Source organism: Hyperolius riggenbachi, chromosome 1 (assembly GCF_040937935.1).
Source record: "Hyperolius riggenbachi isolate aHypRig1 chromosome 1, aHypRig1.pri, whole genome shotgun sequence".
NCBI classification, from domain to species: domain Eukaryota; kingdom Metazoa; phylum Chordata; class Amphibia; order Anura; family Hyperoliidae; genus Hyperolius; species Hyperolius riggenbachi.
In genome coordinates, this window is record NC_090646.1 from 649,369,333 (window position 1) to 649,393,511 (window position 24,179).

At 46.8% G+C, this 24,179-nt stretch overlaps 3 protein-coding genes across 6 annotated transcripts in view; 2 read left to right on the forward strand and 1 right to left on the reverse strand.

Moving 5' to 3' along the window:
* Window positions 1–10,796, forward strand: part of HDHD2 (haloacid dehalogenase like hydrolase domain containing 2) — a 52,862-nt gene extending 42,066 nt beyond the window's left edge. For both annotated transcript variants that reach the window (XM_068251423.1, XM_068251433.1), the window contains exons 6-7: window positions 3,167–3,230; window positions 10,142–10,796. In XM_068251423.1, coding sequence (XP_068107524.1) covers window positions 3,167–3,230; window positions 10,142–10,245 — 168 coding nt within the window. In that variant the 3' untranslated portion in view covers window positions 10,246–10,796. The remainder of the gene's footprint in view (window positions 1–3,166; window positions 3,231–10,141) is intronic.
* Window positions 1–24,179, forward strand: part of ST8SIA5 (ST8 alpha-N-acetyl-neuraminide alpha-2,8-sialyltransferase 5) — a 989,793-nt gene that overhangs the window by 583,920 nt on the left and 381,694 nt on the right. The window lies entirely within an intron of this gene.
* KATNAL2 (katanin catalytic subunit A1 like 2) overlaps window positions 14,685–24,179 on the reverse strand; it is a 67,664-nt gene continuing 58,169 nt past the window's right edge. For all 3 annotated transcript variants that reach the window (XM_068271901.1, XM_068271893.1, XM_068271896.1), the window contains exons 14-16: window positions 22,652–22,814; window positions 18,973–19,075; window positions 14,685–15,065 (exon numbers count right to left, since the gene is read on the reverse strand). In XM_068271901.1, the coding sequence (XP_068128002.1) occupies window positions 14,926–15,065; window positions 18,973–19,075; window positions 22,652–22,814 (406 nt within the window). In that variant the 3' untranslated portion in view covers window positions 14,685–14,925. The remainder of the gene's footprint in view (window positions 15,066–18,972; window positions 19,076–22,651; window positions 22,815–24,179) is intronic.

Sequence of the window (24,179 nt, forward strand, 5' to 3'; positions counted from 1 at the left end):
CTTTAAACATTATTATTACTCATTAGATGGCTTATTGAAACCTACAAGAAAGCCATGCTTTGCAGACATTACTGTCACAGCCTGAAGTGCAACACTGACCTCTTGTGGTCCTGTTTGGCATTATTTTTATGATCTTAAACGGAACCTGAGGTGTGAGACCTATAGAAGCTGCCATATTTATTTCCCTTTAAACAAAACTGGTTACCTGGCAGTCCTGCTGATCTTTCTGGTCAGTAGAATCTAAAACACACACCTGAAACGAGCATGCAGCTAATCTTGTCTCAAACACCTGATCTGCTGCATGCTTGTTCAGTGTCTATGGCTTAATGTGTTAGAGGCAGAGGATCAGCAGGATAGCCAGGCAATGTGCATTATCTAAAGGAAACAAACATGTCAGCCACCATATCCCTCTCACCTCGGGTTCCCTTTAAAGAATACACGAGGCAAATTAAAGACAAAAAACAGATCTACTTTCCTGGGGCTTCCTCCAGCCCTAGAAGCCTATGTGTCCCTCACCATAGCTCCGCTCTCAGCCAGTCCCCTGGGGTCCCCTCCGTAGCCACAGAAGCACAACCACTAGCGGCGTGTTCATGCGCTCCGGCATGCGCAGAAGCCTCCGACCTAGCCAGGACCACCCAGGACACTGGCAGAGAGTGGAGCTGCAGCGAGGGACACTATATAACAGGGCTGTGGAGTCGGAGTCGGGGCAATTTTGGGCACCCGGAGTCGGAGTCGTGATTTCATAAACTGAGGAGTCGGAGTTGGAGTCGGAAGATTTTTGTACTGACTCCACAGCCCTGCTATATAATTGTAAAACCTAATAAAAATTGATGGGGAAACATTTTTTGAGGTCACTTAGACATTCCCTTGCTTTTGAAAGAAAAGCAAGTTTGTGGGTTTTGTTTTTGCATTAAAGTAACATGAGATTGATCAGACAGACCTTGTTGTAATCTTATAAATTAGTAATGTAGCTGGAATTGGCTGTTTTGTAATGAAATGTCTGCATTGGTGCTCAGAGGCCCATTATCAGCAACAATTAGCCCGGCGTTCAGTGAAATGTTGTGTTTGCTAATTCAGGTTTATCAGTTTTAAAAAGGTTAATTGATCATCAGGAAACCTCAGTTATTGTGGTTGTTAGACAGCTTCATTAGATTGTACCAGCGAAAGACCGACCTCAGAGTTACGGAGAAAATGCCGTATCTCAGAATCCGTAACGTGGTGAGAAATCACAGGGAACCATTGAAAAAAAATCTAATTGCCCTCCCCCCACCAGACATAGGAAACGACACCTCCCACCACTCCACATATATGACTGGACATAGCAACAGATTCTTGCAATGTACAGTGCATAAACAGCAAGGACGCAGAGATGTAACAGGGTAGAGAAACACTAAAAGGGCAGTGATCATTAATTACAAGCTTGCCTCCATTGCTTCAGGGCTGAGCAATCCTATAGCACCCACATCTTCTGCAGCACATTACAGAGTACATAGTCATGTCACTGACTGTCCTCAGAGGACCTTACAATCTAATCCTACCATAGTCATATGTCCTACCATATTGTTATTATGTATCTATACAGCACTGACATCTTCTGCAGCACTTTACAGAGTACATAGTCTTGTCACTGACTATCCACAGAGGAATTTACAATCTAATCCCTACCATAGTCATAGTTTACTGTTCTATATTATTATTATATTTATTTATTTATATAGCGCTGAAATCTTCTGCAGCACTTTACAGATCACATAGTCATGTCACTGGACTCACAATCTAATCCTACCATAGTCATAATCTACTGTTCCTACCATAATATTATTATTATTATTATGTATTTGTAAAGTGAGGCAAAATATGTCAACGTTGTATGGCGTACATAGACCTGTTACTGAATGCCTTCTAATCCCTACCATAATCGTAGTCTAATACCCCTATCATAGTCTAAGCCCTATTTTGGTGGCAGCTGTTTAACCTGGAGGAAACTAAAGCACCTGGAGGAAACCTTCACAAAGACAGGAGAACATACAGACTCCATGCAGACACTGTCCTGGCTCAGATTTGAACCAGGGGAGGAGCTTTATGATGTGTGGTGCGAAATTTGATGATGTCATCAAATTAGAATGCCTGAAGTCTACAAGGCTGTAACTGCCACAAATGGAGGATTCTGTAACAAAAGTTTGATGGACACAGTTACTATTTCAGTCAAAAATGATTCTTTCTAATGGTGACTGTGACAATATTTGCCATTCAAACTCATTTTATCTGAGTTTTCATGGAAAACCACTCATTTCTAAATGACCCCAAACTTTTAAATGGCAGTGTAGTTAAAGCGGACCTGAACTCAGAACTTCCTCTCTGCTCTAAAAGATAAGCAACAACATAATAATCTTTAAAGAAAAACTTTTTGTTACAGCTGATACAAATCCTGCAATAAATCTGCAGTGTGTCTACTTCCTGCTTTCATGGAAGCAGAAAAAGGGTTACCATCCTGTGTTAACTGTGACTGCTGAATTTTTGTGCTGACACAGCTGAGAGATCAAATTATACTTGTGATTACTAACCGATGAGGGGGAATTAGACAGGCTCTTCTCTCTAAAAACACACAAGGTGGATTTCTTTCTGTTTTCCTTGTGTCCTGGTCAAGAATTCAAGTCCACTTTAAATCACACAACCCAGGTAAGTAAGATATTAGCGAGGCAGTTTAGTTTATTCTAGATTGCAGTTTGGGTGCCCATACACACATAATATTGCAGCCCAATCAACCTCCTAATTCGGTCATTTCAAATTGTTGGCACAACATGGTCTCCCAATCAATCTTTTGATAGATTTCCATCTGAAATCAGTCAAATGAGACTTAAAACACTGTACATCGGCAAAGGGGAGTACACTTACACTTAGGGGGCCTGTCAGGCTGCGGCAGGACAATTTGCAATAGATTTCATGCTGAAATCTGGTGCAGTTCTGTGTGCAGTGTATGGGCAGGAAACAGATCCCTCTTTGATCATATTCGATCAGACAGAGATCAGTCTAATGGCTGCCAGGTATGGATACATTCTTTGTTGCCACTTCTCTGTGGAATGTTTGGGTATTCAGAAGAACTCTGTTTACTTTTCACAAATGAAGGTAGATGAATATGATAACAATTGTTGGTTTTGGTCTGCAGGACTCCAGAGATGACATTGGAGGGGCTCAGAACACCGGAATGTTGGGGATCCTGGTGAAAACAGGTGCGTAACTACAGGCATGCGCTATTGTATTGTGATTTGCAGGAGTGGTGTACCTGCAGGCATCAGCACAAAGGTCTACAACTAGGCCTAAGAGGTGGGTGAAGAGTGAACAATTGAATGTGTATCTACAGGCATGAAGTGTACCTGTACTCAGCTTGCCAGAAACCTAAAAATGTACGAAAACATGAAGCACTATCAGGAAAATGTAAACCATTAAAGGACATATGAACTGGGAGAAAAAAAAATTACATACAATACTTGCCTAGGTATTAGAAAGCCTCAGGTTAGTCCAGAATCTTCCTGGACTCTTCTACAGGGCACTGATCAAGCGTAAGCTGGGCCGGTTCCAGACTTTCTGCTGCCCAAAGCAAACTTTAGAGGATGGCCCAATGACGGTGCCATGGTCCCGCCCATGAGACCATCGGCACCAAAAAAAAAATACAAAACCAGCTAGCAGGAGAAGCAGTGGGCGGCTGTGATTGGCCACTCTGATGCCAGCACCCCCACCTGATTGGTCATGTGCCAAAGCTTCCCATCTGACTGGCTGTGGTGATCTCTCATCGGTGATGGGGTTTTACCGTTGCATGCCCTATGATGTCATAGGGAAGGGTGGCAGGTGCTGGGAATTCGGGGAGGCATGGATAAGGAGGGTAGTGTGTGTGCCAAGAAGGGGGGCAGGAGAGGGAAGAGGAGGCAAGCGTCAGGTGGCCCCAACTGTTTGTCCAAACTCCGCCCCCTAGATTTTGCTCCCGGAATCACGTGATTCAGGTGGCTTCATGGTAGATCCGCCCCTGAGCATAGGGAACCTTTATACTTATTTAGGTCAGTGAAATTCAAATAGGTTTATTCTCGCCATGCTCCCGGCCATGGACGAGCACATCTGGCCACTTACATTTCGATCTCCCCGCTCTTCATTTTGGTACATTATGTCTATGGCAGCGCCCATGTAAAGAGCAGGGCGGAGAAGAGTGTGTGCTGAAATGACCTACTTTGATCTGGCCTGGGCATGCACAAGTAAAGTCTGAGCATGCCCAGTAGAACAAAGCACTTATGCACAAGAGGAAAAGAGCATGATTGGATTATTTCTACTGGGCATGTCTGAACCATTCTGATGCAGGCCCGGTCCAGATGTGGTCGTCCACTGCGGGAGGCCTTGGCCATGAAAACCTAAATCACTTGAGCTGAATCAAATAAGTAAAGAGGGTCTCTACACTGGTTCAGGGGGGACTGCAGGAGGGTCCGAGACGCCTCTGGATGGTCCTGAAGTACTACTGAGGTAAGCATGTTGTTGTTTTTTTCTTCCCATGGGTCAGGTGTCTCTTAAAGGGGATCTTTAACCAAGGATTGAACTTCATTCCAGTTAGTATCCGATGCCCCCTTTCCCACAAGAAATGTTTAAATTTTCTAAAATAGATCAACGGGGACATCTGCATGGCTGATATTGTGGTGAAACCCCTCCCACAGTGTGATGTCATGACCAAGGTCCTGACAGTTTGCTGTGTGGAAACCTTGTTGCATTGTGGGAAATAACAGCTGTTTACAACTGCCAATCAGGCAATATCTCCCTCTTTGCATAGAACACACAGTAATAAATGTAAATGTCAGAATGTAAATCGGGGAGAGGGAAGATTTTACAATGGGCAAAAACTGACCAAATAATCTATAAATGAATATTGTAAAAAATGAGCAATTTTATTCAGTATCTTATTTTTCACTACGTCCTCTTTAACCACTTGCCGACCGCGCACTCATACCGCGCGTCGGCAAAGTGGCAGCTGCAGGACCAGCGACGCAGTTCTGCGTCGCCGGCTGCAGGCTAATTAATCAGGAAGCAGCCGCTCGCGCGAGCGGCTGCTTCCTGTCAATTCACGGCGGGGGGCTCCGTGAATAGCCTGCGGGCCGCCGATCGCGGCTCGCAGGCTAAATGTAAACACAAGCGGAAATAATCCGCTTTGTTTACATTGTACGGCGCTGCTGCGCAGCAGCGCCGTAAGGCAGATCGGCGATCCCCGGCCAATCGGCGGCCGGGGTTCGCCGTCATGTGACAGGGGACAGCCTGTCACTGGCTGCACAGGACGGATAGCGTCCTGTGCAGCCCAGATCACCAGGGAGGAGAGGGAGGAGGGGAATCTCGCCGCGGAGGGGGGCTTTGAGGTGCCCCCCTCGCAAAACCCATCAGGCAGGAGCGATCAGACCCCCCCAGCACATCATCCCCCTAGTGGGGAAAAAAGGGGGGCGAACTGTCCACACTAAATGCCAGGAAAGCCTCGGGACCCGACAGCGTGTCCCCAGCCTGCCTCAAATCCTGTTCGGAGCAACTTGCCCCCATCCTCTCCGCCATCTTCAGCAGGTCACTGACAGAGGGCAGAGTCCCTGCGTGCTTCAAGAGGTCCACCATCATTCCTGTTCCCAAGAAACAAGGCATCTCCGACCTCAACAACTACAGGCCTGTGGCCCTGACGTCCGTCATCATGAAGTCCCTAGAGAGAGTGGTCTTATCCACCCTCAAGCTATCCACTCTGCCCCTACTAGACCCACTTCAGTTTGCCTACAGGGCAAACAGGTCCACGGATGACGCGCTAAACATCTGTCTGGAATACATCCACAACCATCTAGACAGGAAGGACGCGTATGCCAGAGTACTGCTATTAGACTTCAGCTCGGCATTTAACACTATATGCCCACGCACCCTCCTGAATGTTCTGGCCACGCTTGGGGTCCACCCCACCCTACGGCTATGGATCATTGACTTTCTCTCCAACAGATCTCAAGTTGTCAGGCTGGGGGACATCTACTCACGAGAAGTGACGACCAACACAGGGGCACCCCAGGGCTGCGTCCTGTCCCCGCTGCTCTTCTCCCTTTACACAAACGATTGCAGATCCACAGTAGACTCTGTCAAAGTCATAAAATTTGCGGATGACACCACCATTGTCGGCCTCGTCACCAAAGACAACATCCAGGATTACCAGCAGCAGGTGGAAAGACTATGCCACTGGTGCAAGGAGAACAGCCTGGTGCTCAACACGGCCAAAACCGTCGAACTTATAATTGACTTCAGGAAGTCGGCTCCTTCCCCACCTCCCATCTACATCGACGGCACCGAGGTGGCCAGAGTGCCCTGCGCTCGCCTGCTGGGCACCACCATCTCCAGTGATCTTAGTTGGAGAGTCAACATCACGTCAACCCAACGGAAAGCCCAGCAGAGACTCTTCTTCCTCCGCCAACTGCGGAAGTTCGGCATGGCGCAGGAGATTCTAACATGCTTTTACACTGCCACCATTGAATCTATCCTCTGCTCCGCCATCTTGGTCTGGTATGCGGGAGCCACCGTCAGTGACAGGCACAAACTACAGAGGATCATTAGGTCGGCGGAGAGGACCATTGGGAGACCTCTGCCCCCACTTGACCACCTGTATAACACAAGACTGCGAGCCAGGGCACTGAGGATTGCAAGTGACCTCTCTCACCCTGGGCACTGTTTTTTCACCCCACTTCCACTGGGTCGGAGACTCCGGGCCATCCCCACCAAGACCACCAGACACAAGAACTCTTTCTTCCCGATGGCCATTAGCCTCCTGAACTCCCTTAAAATTCTACCACCCTCTATCAGCGCCCTACCACCTGCATAGGAGCGCCCTACCACCTGCATTAGAGCGGTAGACTTCAGCAGTGTATTTTTGAAAGAGGGATTCTGAGCTATATGTATATCTATATCTAATGCTGATTGTATATTGTGTATGTCTATATTTGAGTATGATGTATTACTGTCATTCTAACGTTTTTCCTGCCTTTCCTTCTATGTACCGCTCCATTGTGCCAAACCCAATTCCGGGCATGACCCAGTCATGCTTGGCGAAATAAAATGATTCTGATTCTGATTCTGATTCTGATCTGGTCGCTCTGCCTGCACCCTGATCTGTGCTGGGGGCTGTAGGGCCCACCCAGCACAGATCAGCTAAAACAGCGCTGGTCCTTAAGGGGGGGGGGGTAAAGGGTGGGTCCTCAAGTGGTTAAATCTCTGAGGCGCAACTTATACATTATGGAATGTGTGACTGTAGGATTGCCAGTGGTCTTTTTATAAAATTCACAGTTAAAGCAGCTACTACAATGGGTTTGATTAGTTCTTATTTGTTGAAGTACATTTTCCTGTATTATTTTGAATTATTCCAGATGGAACATATCTGGTTATTGGTGTCAGTGGAGGCTGGTTATAATGCAGTACATAAAATTCAAATACCCTGTGTTCCTTCTCCAATTGTAAATGGTCATTTTCTAGTTGGCAAACTGCAAACCTGTCTATGTGGTATGGGTGTGGGCTCGAAGTGTCCTCTAGTGGTTGTGTGCAGGAAACCTAGCATCTTAAAGGGAACCTGAAGTGAGAGGTATATGGAGGCTGCCATGTTTATTTTGCTTTAACCACCCTGGCGTTCTGATTAAATCGCCAGGGTGGCTGCGGGAGGGTTTTTTTTAAATAAAAAAAAAACTATTTCATGCAGCCAACTGAAAGTTGGCTGCATGAAAGCCCACTAGAGGGCGCTCCGGAGGCGATCTTCCGATCGCCTCCGGCGCCCAGAATAAACAAGGAAGGCCGCAATAAGCGGCCTTCCTTGTTTTGCTTATATCGTCGCCATAGCGACGAGCGGAGTGACGTCATCGACGTCAGCCGACGTCCTGACGTCAGCCGCCTCCGATCCAGCCCTTAGCGCTGGCCGGAACTTTTTGTTCCGGCTACGCTGGGCTCAGGCGGCTGGGGGGACCCTCTTTCGCCGCTGCTCGCGGCGGATCGCCGCAGAGCGGCGGCGATCAGGCAGCACACGCGGCTGGCAAAGTGCCGGCTGCGTGTGCTGCTTTTTATTTGATAAAAATCGGCCCAGCAGGGCCTGAGCGGCGACCTCCGGCGGTGTTGGACGAGCTGAGCTCGTCCAGACCGCTCAGGTGGTTAAACAATACCAGTTGCCTGACAGCCCTGCTGATCTCTTTGGCTGCGGTAGTGTCTGAATCACACACCTGAAACAAGCATGCAGCTAATCTTGTCAGATTTTTGTCACAAACACCTGATCTGCTGCATGCTTGTTCAAGGTCTAAGGTTGAACGTATCAGAGACAGAGGATCAGCAGGACTGCTAGGCAATCTGCATTGTTTAAAGGGGAACTGAAGAGAGAGGTATATGGAGGCTGTCATGTTTATTTCCTTTTAAACAATACCAGTTGCCTGGCAGCCCTGCTGATCCTCTGCCTCTAATACTATTAGCCATAGCCCCTGAACAAGCATGCAGCAGATCAGGTGTTTCAGTGGTTCAGACTTATAAGTCAGATCTGACAAGACTAGCTGCATGCTTGTTTCTGGTTTTAGTCAGATACTACTGCAGAGAAATAGACCAGCAGGGCTGCCAGGCAACTGGTATTGATTGAAAGGAAATAAACATGACAGCCTCCATATACCTCTCTCTTCAGTTCCCCTTTAAAGGATACCTGAGGTGACATGTGACATGATGAGATAGACATGTGTCTGTACAGTGCCTAGCACACAAATAACTATGTTGTGTTCCCTTTTTCTTTCTCTGCCTGAAAGAGTGAAATATCAGGTATGTAAGTGGCTGACTCAGTCCTGACACAGACAGGAAGTGACTACAGTGTGGCCGACACTGATAAGAAATTCCAACTATAAAACACTTTCCTAGCAGAAAATGGCTTCTGAGAGCAGGAAAGAGATAAAAAGGTTCAATTGTTCATAGATTTTAGCTCTGGCATACTTCAATGAATGTGTCATTGAGCAAAAACAATAAAACAGTTCAAACTTAAAAAGTAGATTTAAACATAAAATAAAACTGTGGAATATCTTAAAAAAGCCATTTTAGGAGAAGGAAGATGGTTACAATTGTATTTCATTAGTTTATTTTTGCCTCGAGTGTCCTTTAAAAAGAAAGAAATATGGCAGCCTCCATATCCCTGTCACTTCAGGTTTCCTTTAAGGCTTGGACACACTAACAATCGATGTCGGCTGATGGGGAGCCAACCCCTGTGGTGATACTGCAAGGCCAAGGCTGTGCAGATGCAATGCTAATATTCTGCTCTATGCAGGGGCGTAGCAGATTGGGAGTGACGCTGTCTCTCCCATCCCTTGGCCGAAGTGATCTGCGTTGCTGGGCAAGCAGCCGGGACATCTGGCTCTGCAGCACACAGGCTAATAATTGAGATGTACTGGGGGGTCAGTGATACAGAAATGGATGGCAGTGGAGTAAGGAATTAGGAGCTAGTATGGCTGCTTCCTGCTCACAGCAATATGGTCGCACCACTAATTTGTAAGAAATGGGGGACCCAGGCGGAAACCTTAACACTAAAATTGCACACCAGGACCCTTTCCTATGGTCTCAGCCCACTGGGCTTTGATCACAGCGCTTGCTTTGGCTACTGCCTCCACTCGCACAACTTTACTAAACTTATTTGGTTGGTTGCATGGATAGTGATTCCTGTTGGGTCCCCTATTTCTTATAAATTAGTGGTTGTGACCAGGGCTGTGGAGTCAGAGCAACTTTGGGTACCTGGAGCCGGAGGTTTTATAACCGAGGATTCGGATGATTTTTGTACCGACTCCACGGCCCTGGTTATGGCCAGATTGCAGGGAGCGGCTGTGTGTCTGGGAGGTTTACCGCTGGCTCACCTCAACCGTACTACTGCCAGGAATTAATTCACCCCATCTTGTCTTGGCTTCTCACTGATGCCAACCTCACTAGGAAATGCCAATTGGTTCCCTCACCCCGACCTCCCTTATAACCCCTGCAGAAGGGATCAGACTATGCTTTTTTTATATCTATATTTCCAGCTTCAGTCCACACTCCCAGTCAGTCGGTTATGGTCTGTGTTGGTACATTGCAACAAATAACATCTTTCCATGTTTATGATGAACAGGAAAATATAGAGAAGGTGATGAACAGAAGATAAGCCCGGGACCGTACCTGACCTGCGCCAGCTTCCTGGAGGCCGTGGACCACATCCTGAAGAATCTCTTGTGATGTTATTGTGTTTAGTGTGAGACACCCTCCCCCTTATTTCCCTGCCACCCCCCATTCTCTCCCTGACACACCCCCATTCTCTCCCTGACACACCCTCCTCCTCTTCCCCACCCACACCTCCTCCTCCTCTCCCTCACTGTGATCCCATCAGCAGCTAATGAAATGATATGCTCATTTTATGTAAATTTGAAATGGACTGGTCACATGCAGCAGCTACTGCATTTGGTTGGTCCATTCCCAAGCTGCCTATATTTCCATCAGCATCAGCTTGGAATCAGCAACTCATTAGCCATTCCTATAGAAAGCATGGACAGGAAGAATTGAGAATTGCTGAGCTATTCATCACAAACCCTGCAGTTTTGTTTGTTTGTTTTTTTTAATTATGGGTTTAGTAGGACTTCAAAGGCCACAGGGAAACAGTGCACTGGAAGTACTTCCGGGTCGCGGCTTAGCTTCCGATTGGAGGAAGCTGACAGAGGCGGGAGCCATGTAATGGAGGAGGCGGGGAGGCGCAGGGTGATTGACACATGCCAGGTAAACAGCCGGCTAGCGACAAGCAGGTTGTATCTAGCCTGACGCTATTTTTCAGGGGGGACAGCAGAGCCTGGGGGGGGGGGGGGGCTGGCGGAGGCAGCAAAAGAACACAGGCATGTCATAGTGCAGAGAACATGGCTCTGTGTCCTATTAAAATTTAGCAAATCTGCCTCGGGTTCTCTTTAACATCCTGTGTTTACAAGTTAGCTGCTCTGCCAAGACAGCCAGCTGACGCAGCTGAGGGATCAAATTACACTTGTGATTAGACACAGATGAGGGGGAATTAGACAGGCTAAACTCTCTAAATACATACAATGTGCATTTCTTTGTTTTCCTCTTGTCCTGTGCAAGAGTTCAGGTCCACTTTAAAGCGTGAGATACTTACCTCAGTAAGGGGAAGCTACTGGATAGTGTAGAGGCTTCTCCGGTCCTCCTGCGCTGGGCCGGGACCCTTTGAACAATCTTTGACTTTAGGGAGGGTCCCGGCTGGCAGCGGACGAGTCGCTGAGGATCAGCCTCTGAATCATCCATCTTGCTTCTGCTGCTCTATAAAAGCTATAGGAAGCTTTATTTCTGAACATGCTGCTGCTGGTTTTGCAGCTCTTGGCCTGATCCCTGCCAGTGTTTACTCTGCACGCTGCAGCAGCTGCTCCTGGCTGTCACTGCGTCACATGACACGCTCTGCATGCTGCTGCACTACAGGAAAATGGAGTAAATAAACTGCAGGGCACTGAAGGTGTTTGTCTGTAAAACCCTCTCTTGTTGACTACTAACAAGGGTTATGTAGTTGTTAATTTAAATAAAGTTATCCTTTAAAGCCTTACACTTGTGTACTTAAAATAAAGGAGGCTCTGATCAATATACTGTACTAGCATGACTGATTTTGCTTCTCTTTTAAAAAACTTACCCCTGCCATTGCTTATGCTGAAAAAAAGGTAATTTCCAGCCCTTAAGGTCCTTCCACACTATGTCCATTGTGTCACATCGCAATTGACAAATTCATTGCATGGCGATGCAAATGCAGTAATATTCCTATGGGGCTATCCCAAGTCTCTTCAAAGTGTAAAAGTAGCCTTAAAGTGTACACCTATAACAAAGATTTATACTTACCTGGGGCTTTTTTCAGCCCCCTGTAGTCCATGAGCTCCCTCAGTGTCCATCCGGTCCTGTCCGTTCTGCTGCAGTCATGCCCGGCAAAATCCCGAGACCGGAAATGTAACTCTGCTTGTGCAGAACGTTCCTGATCATGGGTTGCACATGGCTAAGACCACTGTGAGAGAACGGAGGAGACTGGACCGGCACAGAGGGAGCTAACAGACTATAGTGGGATGGAGGAAGCCCCAGGTAAGTATAAATCCTTGCCATATGTTTGTCTGAGGTTTACTTTACACTAAGTGACATTTATCAAGAGTGTCTGAGACAAAATATTAGTAGGTTTTTAGAAATCCGTGCAGAACTGTCTCAGGTATCTTAAGAAATCATTAGTGCAGATTCCTTCTAAAACTGTTGTAAAATAGGAGGAGCTAGAAAGGTCCCTTAGACAGTGCAGTGTGTGAGGGGAATTCCTGTTGCTGAGGTAACCAACACACCTGCTATATTGATAGCAGGAGGCTCTGAGGAGGAATTCAGCAGGGGGGAGGAGCACCACACAAATCATGTCTAGCCTGCACTCTGTAATCATGTCTAGCCTGCAGTGCTACATCTGTAGAACTGCTATCCAGCACTTCTTTATCTGCGCCAGTTTAGGGATGGATTTGCACTTTTCTTAACTGTAGTGCAGCTCTAGAATTCATGGTAAATTGCCACTAATACCTAGGATTTAAGAAGGTTCTTATTATCATGCAGTACTGTTCTCCCTGCTGGTTAGAACAGATTAACCACCTGAGCGGTCTGGACGAGCTCAGCTCGTCCAGTACCGCCGGAGGTCGCCGCTCAGGCCCTGCTGGGCCGATTTTCATGAAATAAAGTGCAGCACACGCAGCCGGCACTTTGCCAGCCGCGTGTGCTGCCTGATCGCCGCCGCTCTGCGGCGATTCGCCGCGAGCAGCGGCGAAAGAGGGCCCCCCTAGCCGCCTGAGCCCTGCGCAGCCGGAACAAAAAGTTCCGGCCAGCGCTAAGGGCTGGATCGGAGGCGGCTGACGTCAGGACGTCGGCTGACGTCGATGACGTCACTCCGCTCGTCGCTATGGCGACGATATAAGCAAAACAAGGAAGGCCGCTCATTGCGGCCTTCCTTGTTTATTCTGGGCGCCGGAGGCGATCGGAAGATCGCCTCCGGAGCGCCCTCTAGTGGGCTTTCATGCAGCCAACTTTCAGTTGGCTGCATGAAATAGTTTTTTTTTTATTTAAAAAAAACCCTCCCGCAGCCACCCTGGCGATTTAATCAGAACGCCAGGGTGGTTATGAAGAAAAAACTGTTTGTAATGCGTTGATAAATTCCCCCCAGTGAGTCTGAAGCAATTGGAGAAAAAAAACAAAAAAAAATACCTAAGGAGGGGGAAGGCTCTGAGTCCTACAAAGCCTCCCTGCCCCTTTTTATGGTCCGATTGTTCCCCCCGCAGGCTCCGCCATTCAAATCTTGTGGGAGGCTTCAGTCTTCATGCACGAGAATGCGTGGTTGCGCAGTACAGAGCGACCAGAGTGCTCCCAAAGGCTGCCGAAGCCTCCTGCAGCGGCAGAGAGCAGTCTGACCCATCGGTCAGAGGCTCCTAACAGGGGAGCCAGCGCTGGAACGAGGGGCCAGTGAGAGGAACGGGAAGGCTCTATAGGACCCAGAGCCTTCTCTCTCCTTAGATGAGTATCAAACTGTCACGTTGGAGTGCAAAGCCCGTGGCTGCATTCTCTATTGTGGCGCTGATCCCATTCTAGATGCTCGCCTCAGTAGAGGAATGGCTGTGGACAATCCAGAAGTTTCTCAGATAAGGTATTTACAACAGAAAATCAATTACCACTAAACAAATTTGTAGCAGAACAGCATTCAGTTAAACACAGCACTTTGTTCTTCAGTGGGAAGCTCCTTAGCTTCTGGCCGCAACCGAAGAGGTGATGACATAGCTTTTATTTACATACCTTTGTTTGCTACAGTTAAGGTCTATGCACACGCCGGACTGCAGGCAACTACGGGTCTGTCGTCACCTCCCGCTGGGCGGGTTTTCAGCAGACAGTCCGGCGTGTGTACAGTCTGTCGGCGGACTGATACGGTTGTTTCTGAGCGATCCGCCGGGCGAATCGCATACAAACAGCCGTATCAGTCTGCAGACAGACTGTACACACGTCGGACTGTCGCTGGAATGCCCGCCCAGCGGGAGGTGACGACAGTCCCGTCGTTGCCTGCAGTCCGGCGTACGTACGGACCTTTAGTATCCAGACAGCAGCTGCTGACACTGAACACACATTGTAGAACTGGATAGTAAACAGACGATAGTACTTGTGCACAAAAGCAAATACGGTAACTGTATGGGTAATAAAAAGTAGGAAACACATTTTTATTGAATTTTTGCCAGAGTTTTATTCCACTTTAAGAGATTTTTATTTATGCACTTTCAAATGCCCCACCCCCAAAAAAGAAAAATACAAAATAAAACTGCTTTATAGGAATGATCATTGAGATGCTAATAATTTCCCCTTACATTCAGATTTCACGTAAGTGTTATGCAGATCGAACTTGGACCCATAAAAATTGACTAGAAGTTCCTCCAAATTTGTAATAGTAAAAATTTCAAGTTGCATATATTTTACATGAAATTTGAATGCAAGGAGAAGCTATTTGCATCTTATTGATTCTCCTTACTGCAGTGTTTTCCTTAGTCCACCAGTCACGTTAAATGTGAATCCACAGCCCTTTGGTATGGTTAATGTCCTCACAGGCTTCAAATGTCCATCGCCATCATCTGGTGGACGCAAGGAGGGGAAAAATACTATTTTTTATTAGGATGACAAAGTGCAAAGATTTGTTGCAATAAATACAGCAAGTAACAACATTAAATGTCTCTGTGGTTTGTGCAAACAAGTTTGGTTAAAAAACCCTTTGTCAAAGATCTCAGCACTAGTCCATGTGGAAAGGAAGGATTGATTGCGATAACGGAAAAGTCTCCGGAAGGCAGTCTCGTCCTGTGCTGAAGCATCAGCAGTCCAGTAACGTCTCTGTCACACAGACTCGAACTCCTTTTGCCAGTCACTGTACTTCTGAGCCAGGGTCTTGGCGGAAGGTTTGGTGTGTGCCAAAACCTCCAGAAAGTCCGAAGAGGTGACTGTGTCCAGTCGGATCACCGGCAGATCCTTGTTACCTGTATAGAGGAGCACAAACTTACTACAGAAAGCAACAGAAAGGTTCTACACCATAAGGTTCCTGGATGTCTTCCTATCTCTCTGGAAGGTCTTTCACAGTCTCATACTTGGATCAGATCTCCTCGCCACATCCTATGTCTATGGGGGTACCTCAAGGCTTTGTCCTTGACCCCTCCTCTTTTCCATCTATATGCAGGGTCTTGGCAACTTAATTAACTAATTTGGATTACAATAACACTTATATGCAGATGATACATAATTGTACCTCTCGGCCCTGGACCTTAACTCCCTCCTCACACGTGTTCCTGACTGCTTGTCTGCTATATCCTCCTTCATGTCCTCTCGCATGTTAAAACTTAATATAAGTAAAACAGAACTAATTATTACTCCACCTTCTGTGTCCACTTCTCTGCCTGATATAACAATAAATGTTAATAATGCCCCCCTAACTTCAGTTTCCAAAGCAAAGTGCTCAGGGGTAATGTTTGACCCCTGGCTCGTATTCCTCACATTCACTCCCTAACCAGCTCCTGCCATCTCCAACTCAAAAACATATGTTGCATCTCACCTTTTCTCACTCAGGACACAACTAAAATGTTGGTCTTATAAATAATACCTTGTCTAGACGATGATACAGCGCTCACCACCTTATTGCCCAGTAATTAGTGTCCAGTCTGCTGCTTGCTGTCCAAAGTCAGGAAAAGGTGCAAAGTTCTCCTCACAGGGTAAACCATTTTAACACCGCTGCGCTTCTGGATATTATTAGTCTCAACAGACCTGCAAGCGTGGTACTTTTCTAGAAAGCAAGTTATAAATACACAGCGGGTAATCCTCTACTGCAGTACACCCTGTGCTGAAACACACACTGTGTAGGGAAAACTTCCACCACATGCAGGATGGGGATACACTCTCCCCCTTCAGCTCCCTGCTCACCAAAACAATAAGTTGTTCTAGGCATATCACAATAATCTCTGCAGGCAAGGCTCTAAAGTGAGAAACACAGAAAGCCGCTTCTCATAGCGTAACATGACTTTTTAATATGGCTCAAAAGCCCCACACTCCATAAACCGTACCAGATACAAAAAGAGTTAAAAGCCCCTGATGAGTCACACCCCCTAGTGACGAAACACGTAGGGCGGAGCTAGAGACACGCACGCTGCTGAATCAACACGAGACGGAGGGCCGTCGGCAGAGAAACCGAGAGACCTGCTCGTACTATGGAAGTGTGAGATACGCTTTTAACTCTTTTTGTATCTGGAGTGTGGGGCTTTTGAGCCATATTAAAAAGTCATGTTACGCTATGAGAAGCGGCTTTCTGTGTTTATCACTTTAGAGCCTTGCCTGCAGAGATTATTGTGATACGCCTAGAACAACTTATCATTTTGGTGAGCAGGGAACTGAAGGGGGAGAGTGTATCCCCATCCTGCATGTGGTGGAAGTTGTCCCTACACAGTGTGTGTTTCAGCACAGGGTATACTGCAGTAGAGGATTACCCGCTATGTATTTCTAACTTGCTTTCTAGGAAAGTACCACGCTTGCAGGTCTGTTGAGACTATTGTAATGTACTACTTATGGAATATCAACTAACACACTAGGACTGCTCCAATCTGCACTGAACTCTGCTGCTCAACTCATTCATCTTTCTTCTCGCTCTACCTCTGCAGCTCCTCTCTGTCAAGTTCTTCAATGGCTGCCAATTAACCAGAGAATCCAGTTCAAACTCTTAACCCAAACCTATGCAAGCTCTCTTCCCCCAGGGCTGGAATTACCATAAGGCACTGTAGGCACGTGCCTACAGGCGCCTGAAGATGGAAAGGCGGCTCACTCCCTTCCCCAAGTGTCTTCCTTCTTGCCTATGCAGAGTGGAGTGTAAATGAGAGGTTGCTCACCTGGGTTTCGGCATTCCACTGACCAGATCTCTCGTCTTTAGTCAGGGGCACTTCTGGCTACATAGTACTTGGGGGCCACCTCTTCCTACTTAATACTGAAGATAGCCCTGGCTACCTAATGCTAAGGGGCACCCGTGGCTACCTATGATGAGCAAGGGTAGTAAGGCAGGGACAGTCAGGCAGGGGTTTGTAGGTTTATGGAGGGCGGAGTATAAGGTGCCAGGACATCTGTGCCTATAGGCTCCTGTGATGTAAATCCAGGCCTGCTCTCCTCTGTACATCTCACTAGTTTCCAGATACCAACCCAACCACAATCTCAGATCTGCACATGACCTTTTGTCCTCCTCTAGAATCCCCTCCTTGCATTCACGTATACAAGACTTCTCACATGCTTTATCAGTCCTCTGGAATGCCCTTCCACAGCACATCTGTCACTCTCCAACCTTTGAAATCTTTAAGCGCTCCCTCAAAACTCACAAGCATATCCTCTAACTTAGGCCATCCCCCGTGTGACCTCTGGCCAAGTTGTACTCCCTACTAGATAACCTAAAAACTCGCTGCCTCTAGGTATGATTGTTGTATACTGCCCCTTCTATTGCCCCCCCCCCCCCCCCCTTTAGATTGTAAGCTCACAAGGGCAGGCCTCTCTCACCCTTTTGTGTCATGGAATTTGTTACACACTTTATTCATCATGTTACTTTTGTCACTGTAATCACCAATCATGTACTTTGTATATTGGTGTATACCATTGTCTGTATTATTATGTATCCCATGTTTATTTCAGCACAGCAGGCATTTCAACTCACCCCCGGGAACACAGACATCGGAAGTCGTTCTACTTCCTGTCTTTGGAGGCTCTGCATCCCTCTGGTGAGATCGCCGTTTGTTTTTATTAGAGTAGGGTTACAGTGCCACCCGGAGGACAGAAGGAGAATTGCAGAGCTGGATCCCAGGCAGGTGAGTAAGTGGTAGGCTGCTGCAGATCTCTGTGCAGTATGATTATTTCCTGGTATGAGGCCTGGAACCCACTACAAATCGCAAATCGCTAGCGTTTTTAATAAGCGATTTCATGAGCGTTTTCTGGCGCTTTTGGGATCGATTTTAAAAAGTGTAAGCTTTTTGCCAGCGATTGTGTAGCGATTTGCGATTAGTGATTTTAATTCTGATTGGTCCTTTCAATGTATCATAATTTTATTTACAGTTTGCAATCGCACTCAAATGTCTATGTGTAGCAATTCATGTGCGATTTGCCAGCGCTTCAGTACATTACATTGAAGCGCAAATGCTTTCAAAATGCTGAATGTCCTGCGATTGCGATTTTGCTATTCGCAATCGATACTGTAGAATTTGTTACATTTATTTACATTGACAGAGTGTTTAGGGAAAGCGCTAGCGATTCAAAGCGCTCCCTAATCGCTCAAAAAAAATCGCTGTAGTGGGTTCCAGCCCTGAAAGCGTGGAAAATAATTGCACCGCTTTTAGTCCCTAATGCTGGGCATACACGGTACGCTTTGTACCGTGTAATCGAGCCGCTGATGGCTAGATTGATCATTTCCGACGTGTCCAATACCCGGCCGGATCGATTCCGCGCTTGAAACCGGCAGGCAGGACAAAAGAATAAACGAGCAGAAGATAAGAAGCCGCCCGCGGGGTCGAGCGGGAATAGATTCGGGCGCCCGCGGGGACGTGCGGGAATCGAGCCAGCGCCCCGATTACACGGTACAAAACGTACTATGTATGCCCAGCATAATATCCAGAAATAATCATATCGCCAGGGAGGTTAAAGTAGTGTTAAACTAATATCTAATAAAAAAACACTGTATTCTTTGTTCAAACGACAAAGCAGAGCGATTCCTACTGATTCCTGGAAAGGTTTATTAGGGTGGCCCTGCTTGATGCTCCTTCCTCCCTGCAGTGACTGTAATTCTATCCTATCAGCAGCACAATTCAGATAACAGCCTTATGATGATGACTATAGAGACTTAAATGTCTCCGCCTCTCGCTGATTATCACTTACCAGGCTGATGGTTCTCCAGTGCATCGAATATCTTCCTCACCGGTCTCATGGCCGCCTCCTTACACACCAGCTTAATGTCTGACCCAGAGTAACCCTCCGTCTCCTGCAAAACACAGCCGGGTCACTCAGGATGAAGAATACCAATCGGGCCCAGAGACCACGGGGGGCCCCATCCTGAGAGACTGACAACTAAGGGCCAGGTGAGAAAAAAAAACTTTCAGCTCGCTGCAAAATTGTTCTAATTACTGCATCTGCTCAGCCACTGATAAGGAATCATACAAAGTTTTGCAGACAAAGATTTGTAGACAGTCCCTATTCAGTGTGCAGCAGGCTCTTATGTACAACATCCAGCCCCCAAACTCTCTACTTCTCCCCGAGTGCTCTGTCCTGGCGGGAGGGGGCCCCATCCTAAGTTTCGCAGGGGGTCAAGTGATTTCTAGTTACACCCCTGATAGCAATATCTATAAACAGGAAGCTCTATGCTTACAGCAGAGGCATAGCTAGAGATGATGGGTTCCCATAACAGAATTGTGATGGGGCCATCAGAACTAGGAACTCTTGAGCAATGCCACCTGCCCCTACCCTATGGGATATGAGTTGACTGGGCACTGTTCGTTCCTATGTACTGTACACTGCAAACAGTCTATGGGCACTGAGATAACTTCAGAGGGGGGAGAAACACAGGAGAATAAACAGTGAACACATAAGTAATTACTTGGGACCCCTCTGCTACAATGCCCCATAGCAGTTGCAATGGCTATTGCTACACCCCTGGTTTACAGCAGACCTGTGTGGCAACAGAGGCCTCTGTAAATCAAATGACACAAGGGCCCTTTTCCACTGGCTGCGATCCAATTCAAAAAGCGGATTGCAGCCATTTTGCCGATTGCTAGAGCACCGCGATCTACATGTAAATCGCGGTGCTCATTTTCCACTACCGCGTCTCGTTTTTATTCCTAATTGCAATCACCGGCCAGCAAAATGCAGCAATTGTGCTCTGCTACCGATGGCTATAAGACCCAATTGTAGCAAGTGGGAAAAACAGCCTGCGCGATTGCAAGATTCCAAACAGAGCGATTGTGCTTGCAATCACGTTTGCTAGTGGAAAAGGGCCCTAATACTTTGTTACTGTAATCATGTTAGCTGCTACAGTTGTGCCCATATGCAGAGTTTGATTTCTTAAAGAGGCCCTGTAGTGACATACAGTAGAATGCGGTAAATTATTTACAATAATTTTTACGATAATTTTCCTGGTTTCAGCATCAGAAACACTTCCAATAGCTGTATATTGAATGTAGCCCCGTCCCTCCAGGGATGTTTAGCCTAAGCTGTTTAACCTGCCTAGCGTTCTGATTCCCGCGGCCCTGGGAACGTTTTTTGCATATATTTTTTTTTCTTTTTCACGTAGCTAGCCTAGCGCTAGCTACATGATTCCCCCCTCCCTGCGGCATCCCTCCCACCCCTCCGATCGCCGCCGGCGCAATGGCCCGTCCGGAAATCCCGTTCTGAACAGGATTTCATGGAGGGCTTCCCCCGTCGCCATGGCGACCCACGTCGTGACGTCATCGACGTCACAGGGAGACCCGATCCACCCCTCAGCGCTGCCTGGCACTGATTGGCCAGGCAGCGCACGGGGTCTCCCCTGGGGGGGCCCTGCATCGTGGCGGATAGCGGCGGATTGGCGGCGGCGATCGGGTAAAGCACGCAGCAAGCAAAGTGCTTGCTGCGTGTTTTAAAAAAAAAATTATTCAAATCGGCCCAGCGGGGCCTGAGCAGTGACCTCCGCCGTCTCTGGACGAGCCTAGCTCGTCCAGAACGCTAGGGAGGTTAACTATGCGCAAAGTGTCACCATTCACAAGAATCAGTAAAAACTTTAAAGGACAAGTATTAGAGGCAGCGGATCAGCAGGGCTGCCAGGCAACTGGTATTACTTAGAAGGAAAAAAAATATGGCAGCCTCCATATCCCTCTGGCTTCATAGTTACATAGTCCTTTTTAGGATTAAGCCTGCAGATAGAATTGCTTATCTCATCAGTTTATTTTTATGTTTGTTTGTTTTTCAAAAAGGGGTGTGTTTTGATATTTATTTTATTTACAATTAAACTATTTATTATTTTATTTATTTTTCATAAAGGGATTTTATGAAAAAAAAGGAGAGGGGGGGCTGTTGTTATCAGCCTGCAAAGTACTGAGAACAGGACAGGCTTGTCACTGGTTGGTCACAACCACTATGGCCTGCAGCCCCTGCCCCCTTGGGGCCCGCTTGGGGCCGTTTTGGGGGGCTGGAGGGGTTGCAGCATAAGGGTAAAGCCATGCTGCACTTCTGCGGGGAGAGGGGACGCCCCCCCCCCACCTCGGGCTCTGCGCTCCCCTCCAGCGTTGAATAGTTTGTGTATGCAGCGGCAGGCAGCGGCAGATCCACATACCTTCCGCGCGCTCCAGCGTGGATGTTTCTCCCTCTAGTGTCTGACACGACTTCCTGTTTATACAGGAAGTCGCGTCAGAGGCTAGAGAGAGGAACATCCACCCTGGAGCGCACGGAAGGTATGAATCTGCCGCTGCCCGGGGGGGGCTGCTTAGTATTTCTGCAGGGGGGCCCAGTGGGACCTTGTTACGCCCCTGTCACAACGATCACGTTACTATAGAGGGTGCCTAAAATCTGCAGGATTCCAGACCAGGAGGTTCAGCCAAACATTTGGATTTACTGGGGTTCAGCAGTGCCTCATTTATGTCTGCAGGTGTCACTGCTGAGGCAACCAGGCTGTATAGTATATGCCACGCCCACCACCTTCCTCTTGTGCAATCTTCCACATGTGTGCTTAAAGTGAAGTCACTCGCTATGTACTGGAGAGCACTGCAGCCTTTGCCAGGGGCTTAACCCCTTCTCGACCGCCTAACACCGATAGGCGTCAAGAAGGTGGCAGCTCCAGGACCGCCTAACGCCGAAAGACGTCAAGAGTGGTGGGTGGAGATTGGCGAGGATCGCGCGCGCTAATGCATGCGCATCCCTGCTTGAATGACGGAGCTCCGATCCGTCAACAGTCTGCCAGCGGCGATCGCTGCTATTAGACGGATGTCTATTTACATTATACAGCTCAGCCATCTAATGAAACGCTGTACTGCCTATAAGAGGGGATGGTGATCGGAGCCTCTCTAGGGGACAGCCGAGTGTCACGGCTGTCCCCTAGAGAGGCTCAGATCGCCATCCCCTCTTATAGGCTGAGGCCTATGAGAGAGGATCGCCTGATTGGCTGGCGGAGGGAGAGAGGGAGGGGAGTAATTAAAATTTAAAAAAAAAAATAGAAAAATGTATTAAAAAAAACACAAATAAAAAAATAAGCAAACATCACACCAGTGATCAGAGCCCACCAACAGAAAGCTCTGTTGGTGGGCAGAAAAGGGAGGGGGGGATTCACTTGCACGCTGCGTTGTATGGCTCTGCAGTGAGCTATTAAAGCTGCAGAGCACTAAATTGTAAAAAATAGCCTGGTCACTAGGGGGGTTTAAGCCTACGGTCCTGAACTGGTTAAACTCCTGCAATGATTGTCGGCGAATGGTTAACTAATTTGCATTGTGTATCTGCTGATGCTCGTTGCGTGCTGATTTCTTTATATTATGTTGTCTGACTGATGCTTGGTATGGAACAAATACTGGTTAGTGGCTTTACAGTTAGTCCTTACCTCCCCCAGCATGCCGTACTCCAGCTCTGTTCTCAGCTCCACCCCTCCGCTGTTACTCACTGGAGGCAGCCAATTGCGGATCATGGCTTGTCGCGCTTCTTTACTGGGCAGGTCCACCAGAATTCTCTTCTCCAGACGCCTCAGCATGGCATAGTCCAGCTCCCTGGCATGCAAACCGTTTCAGATGAACAGGGTTAGGATACAAATACTTAAAGGACACCTGAGGTGAAAATAAACTAATGAAATAAAACAACTGTATCTATCTTTCTTCTCCTTAAAATTAATTTTTAAGATATACCACAGTTTTATTTTATATTTAAATCTACTTTTTAAGTTTTTATTGTTTTTGCTCAATGACACCTTCATTGAAGTATGCCAAAGCTAACATCTATGAACTATTGACCCTTTTTATCTCTTTCCTGCTCTCAGAAACCATTTTCTGCTAGGAAAGTGTTTTATAGTTGGAATTTCTCATCAGTGAGGGTCACACTGTAGTCTGACCCAGTCCTGACAGGAACTGCCACTTACATACATGATGTTTAACTCTTTCAGGCTGAGAAAGAACAAAAGGAATAGAGCATAGTTATGTGTGTGCTAGGCACTGTACATACCCATGTCTATCTCATCATGTCACATGTCACCTCGGGTATCCTTTAAAGAGGCACTGTGGTGACATATAGTAGAATGCAGTAAATTATTCAGTATATCCCTGTTTACAGTAATTTGTCAGGTTTCAGCATCAAAAACAGGCGACCTTAAAGAGAATCTGTACTCTAAAATTCTTACAATAAAAAGCATACCATTCTATTACTTATGTTCTCCTGTGCCCCTCTGTGCTGTTTCTGCCACTCGCTGCTGCAATCCTGGCTTGTAATTTAACAGTTTTAGGCAGTATCATAGGCTGAGAACAGCTTACTGTGTGACTCATGCAGAGCTTGGAGGGGGTGTGTAAAGCTTCTGCCAATGACAAGCAGTGCTGCACATTCCACACATTCCAGCCTCAGCCCGACAGACACGACAGAGGAAAGGAGATAAGATTTATTACAGAGACAGTGCAAGTAGGAAAGGCTGCAGTAAGACAGACCACATTAGAACAGTAATAGGAACTTATAGGACAGAAGAAATAAGGCTCAACATTTTGTTACAGAGTCTCTTTAAGAAATATTTAAATAAAAGTACAATAAAAAACTGAAATAATCAGATTTTTATTGGAATAAATAAATAAATAAAAATTATGGAAAAATCGATTGTTTTTTTCCCTCGATTGAAAACAAAAAATAAAAATAAAGATTTGTTTGATTCACGTATGGCGACCTTAAGAAATGTTTAAATAAAGGGGGAAAGTACAAACAAAAACTGTAAGCTTACAGTCATCTGCAAATACAGAAAAATATTAATAACAAAACAAAATATAAAGTCTACCCAAAGCCTGACCCTGGCCTCCAATGACTGCAGTAAGTGTATTTGTAACATGAAGATTATCCAGAGATCAGTGCGGGTGAAGTGCAGTCCTTATCCTGGCAGTGAT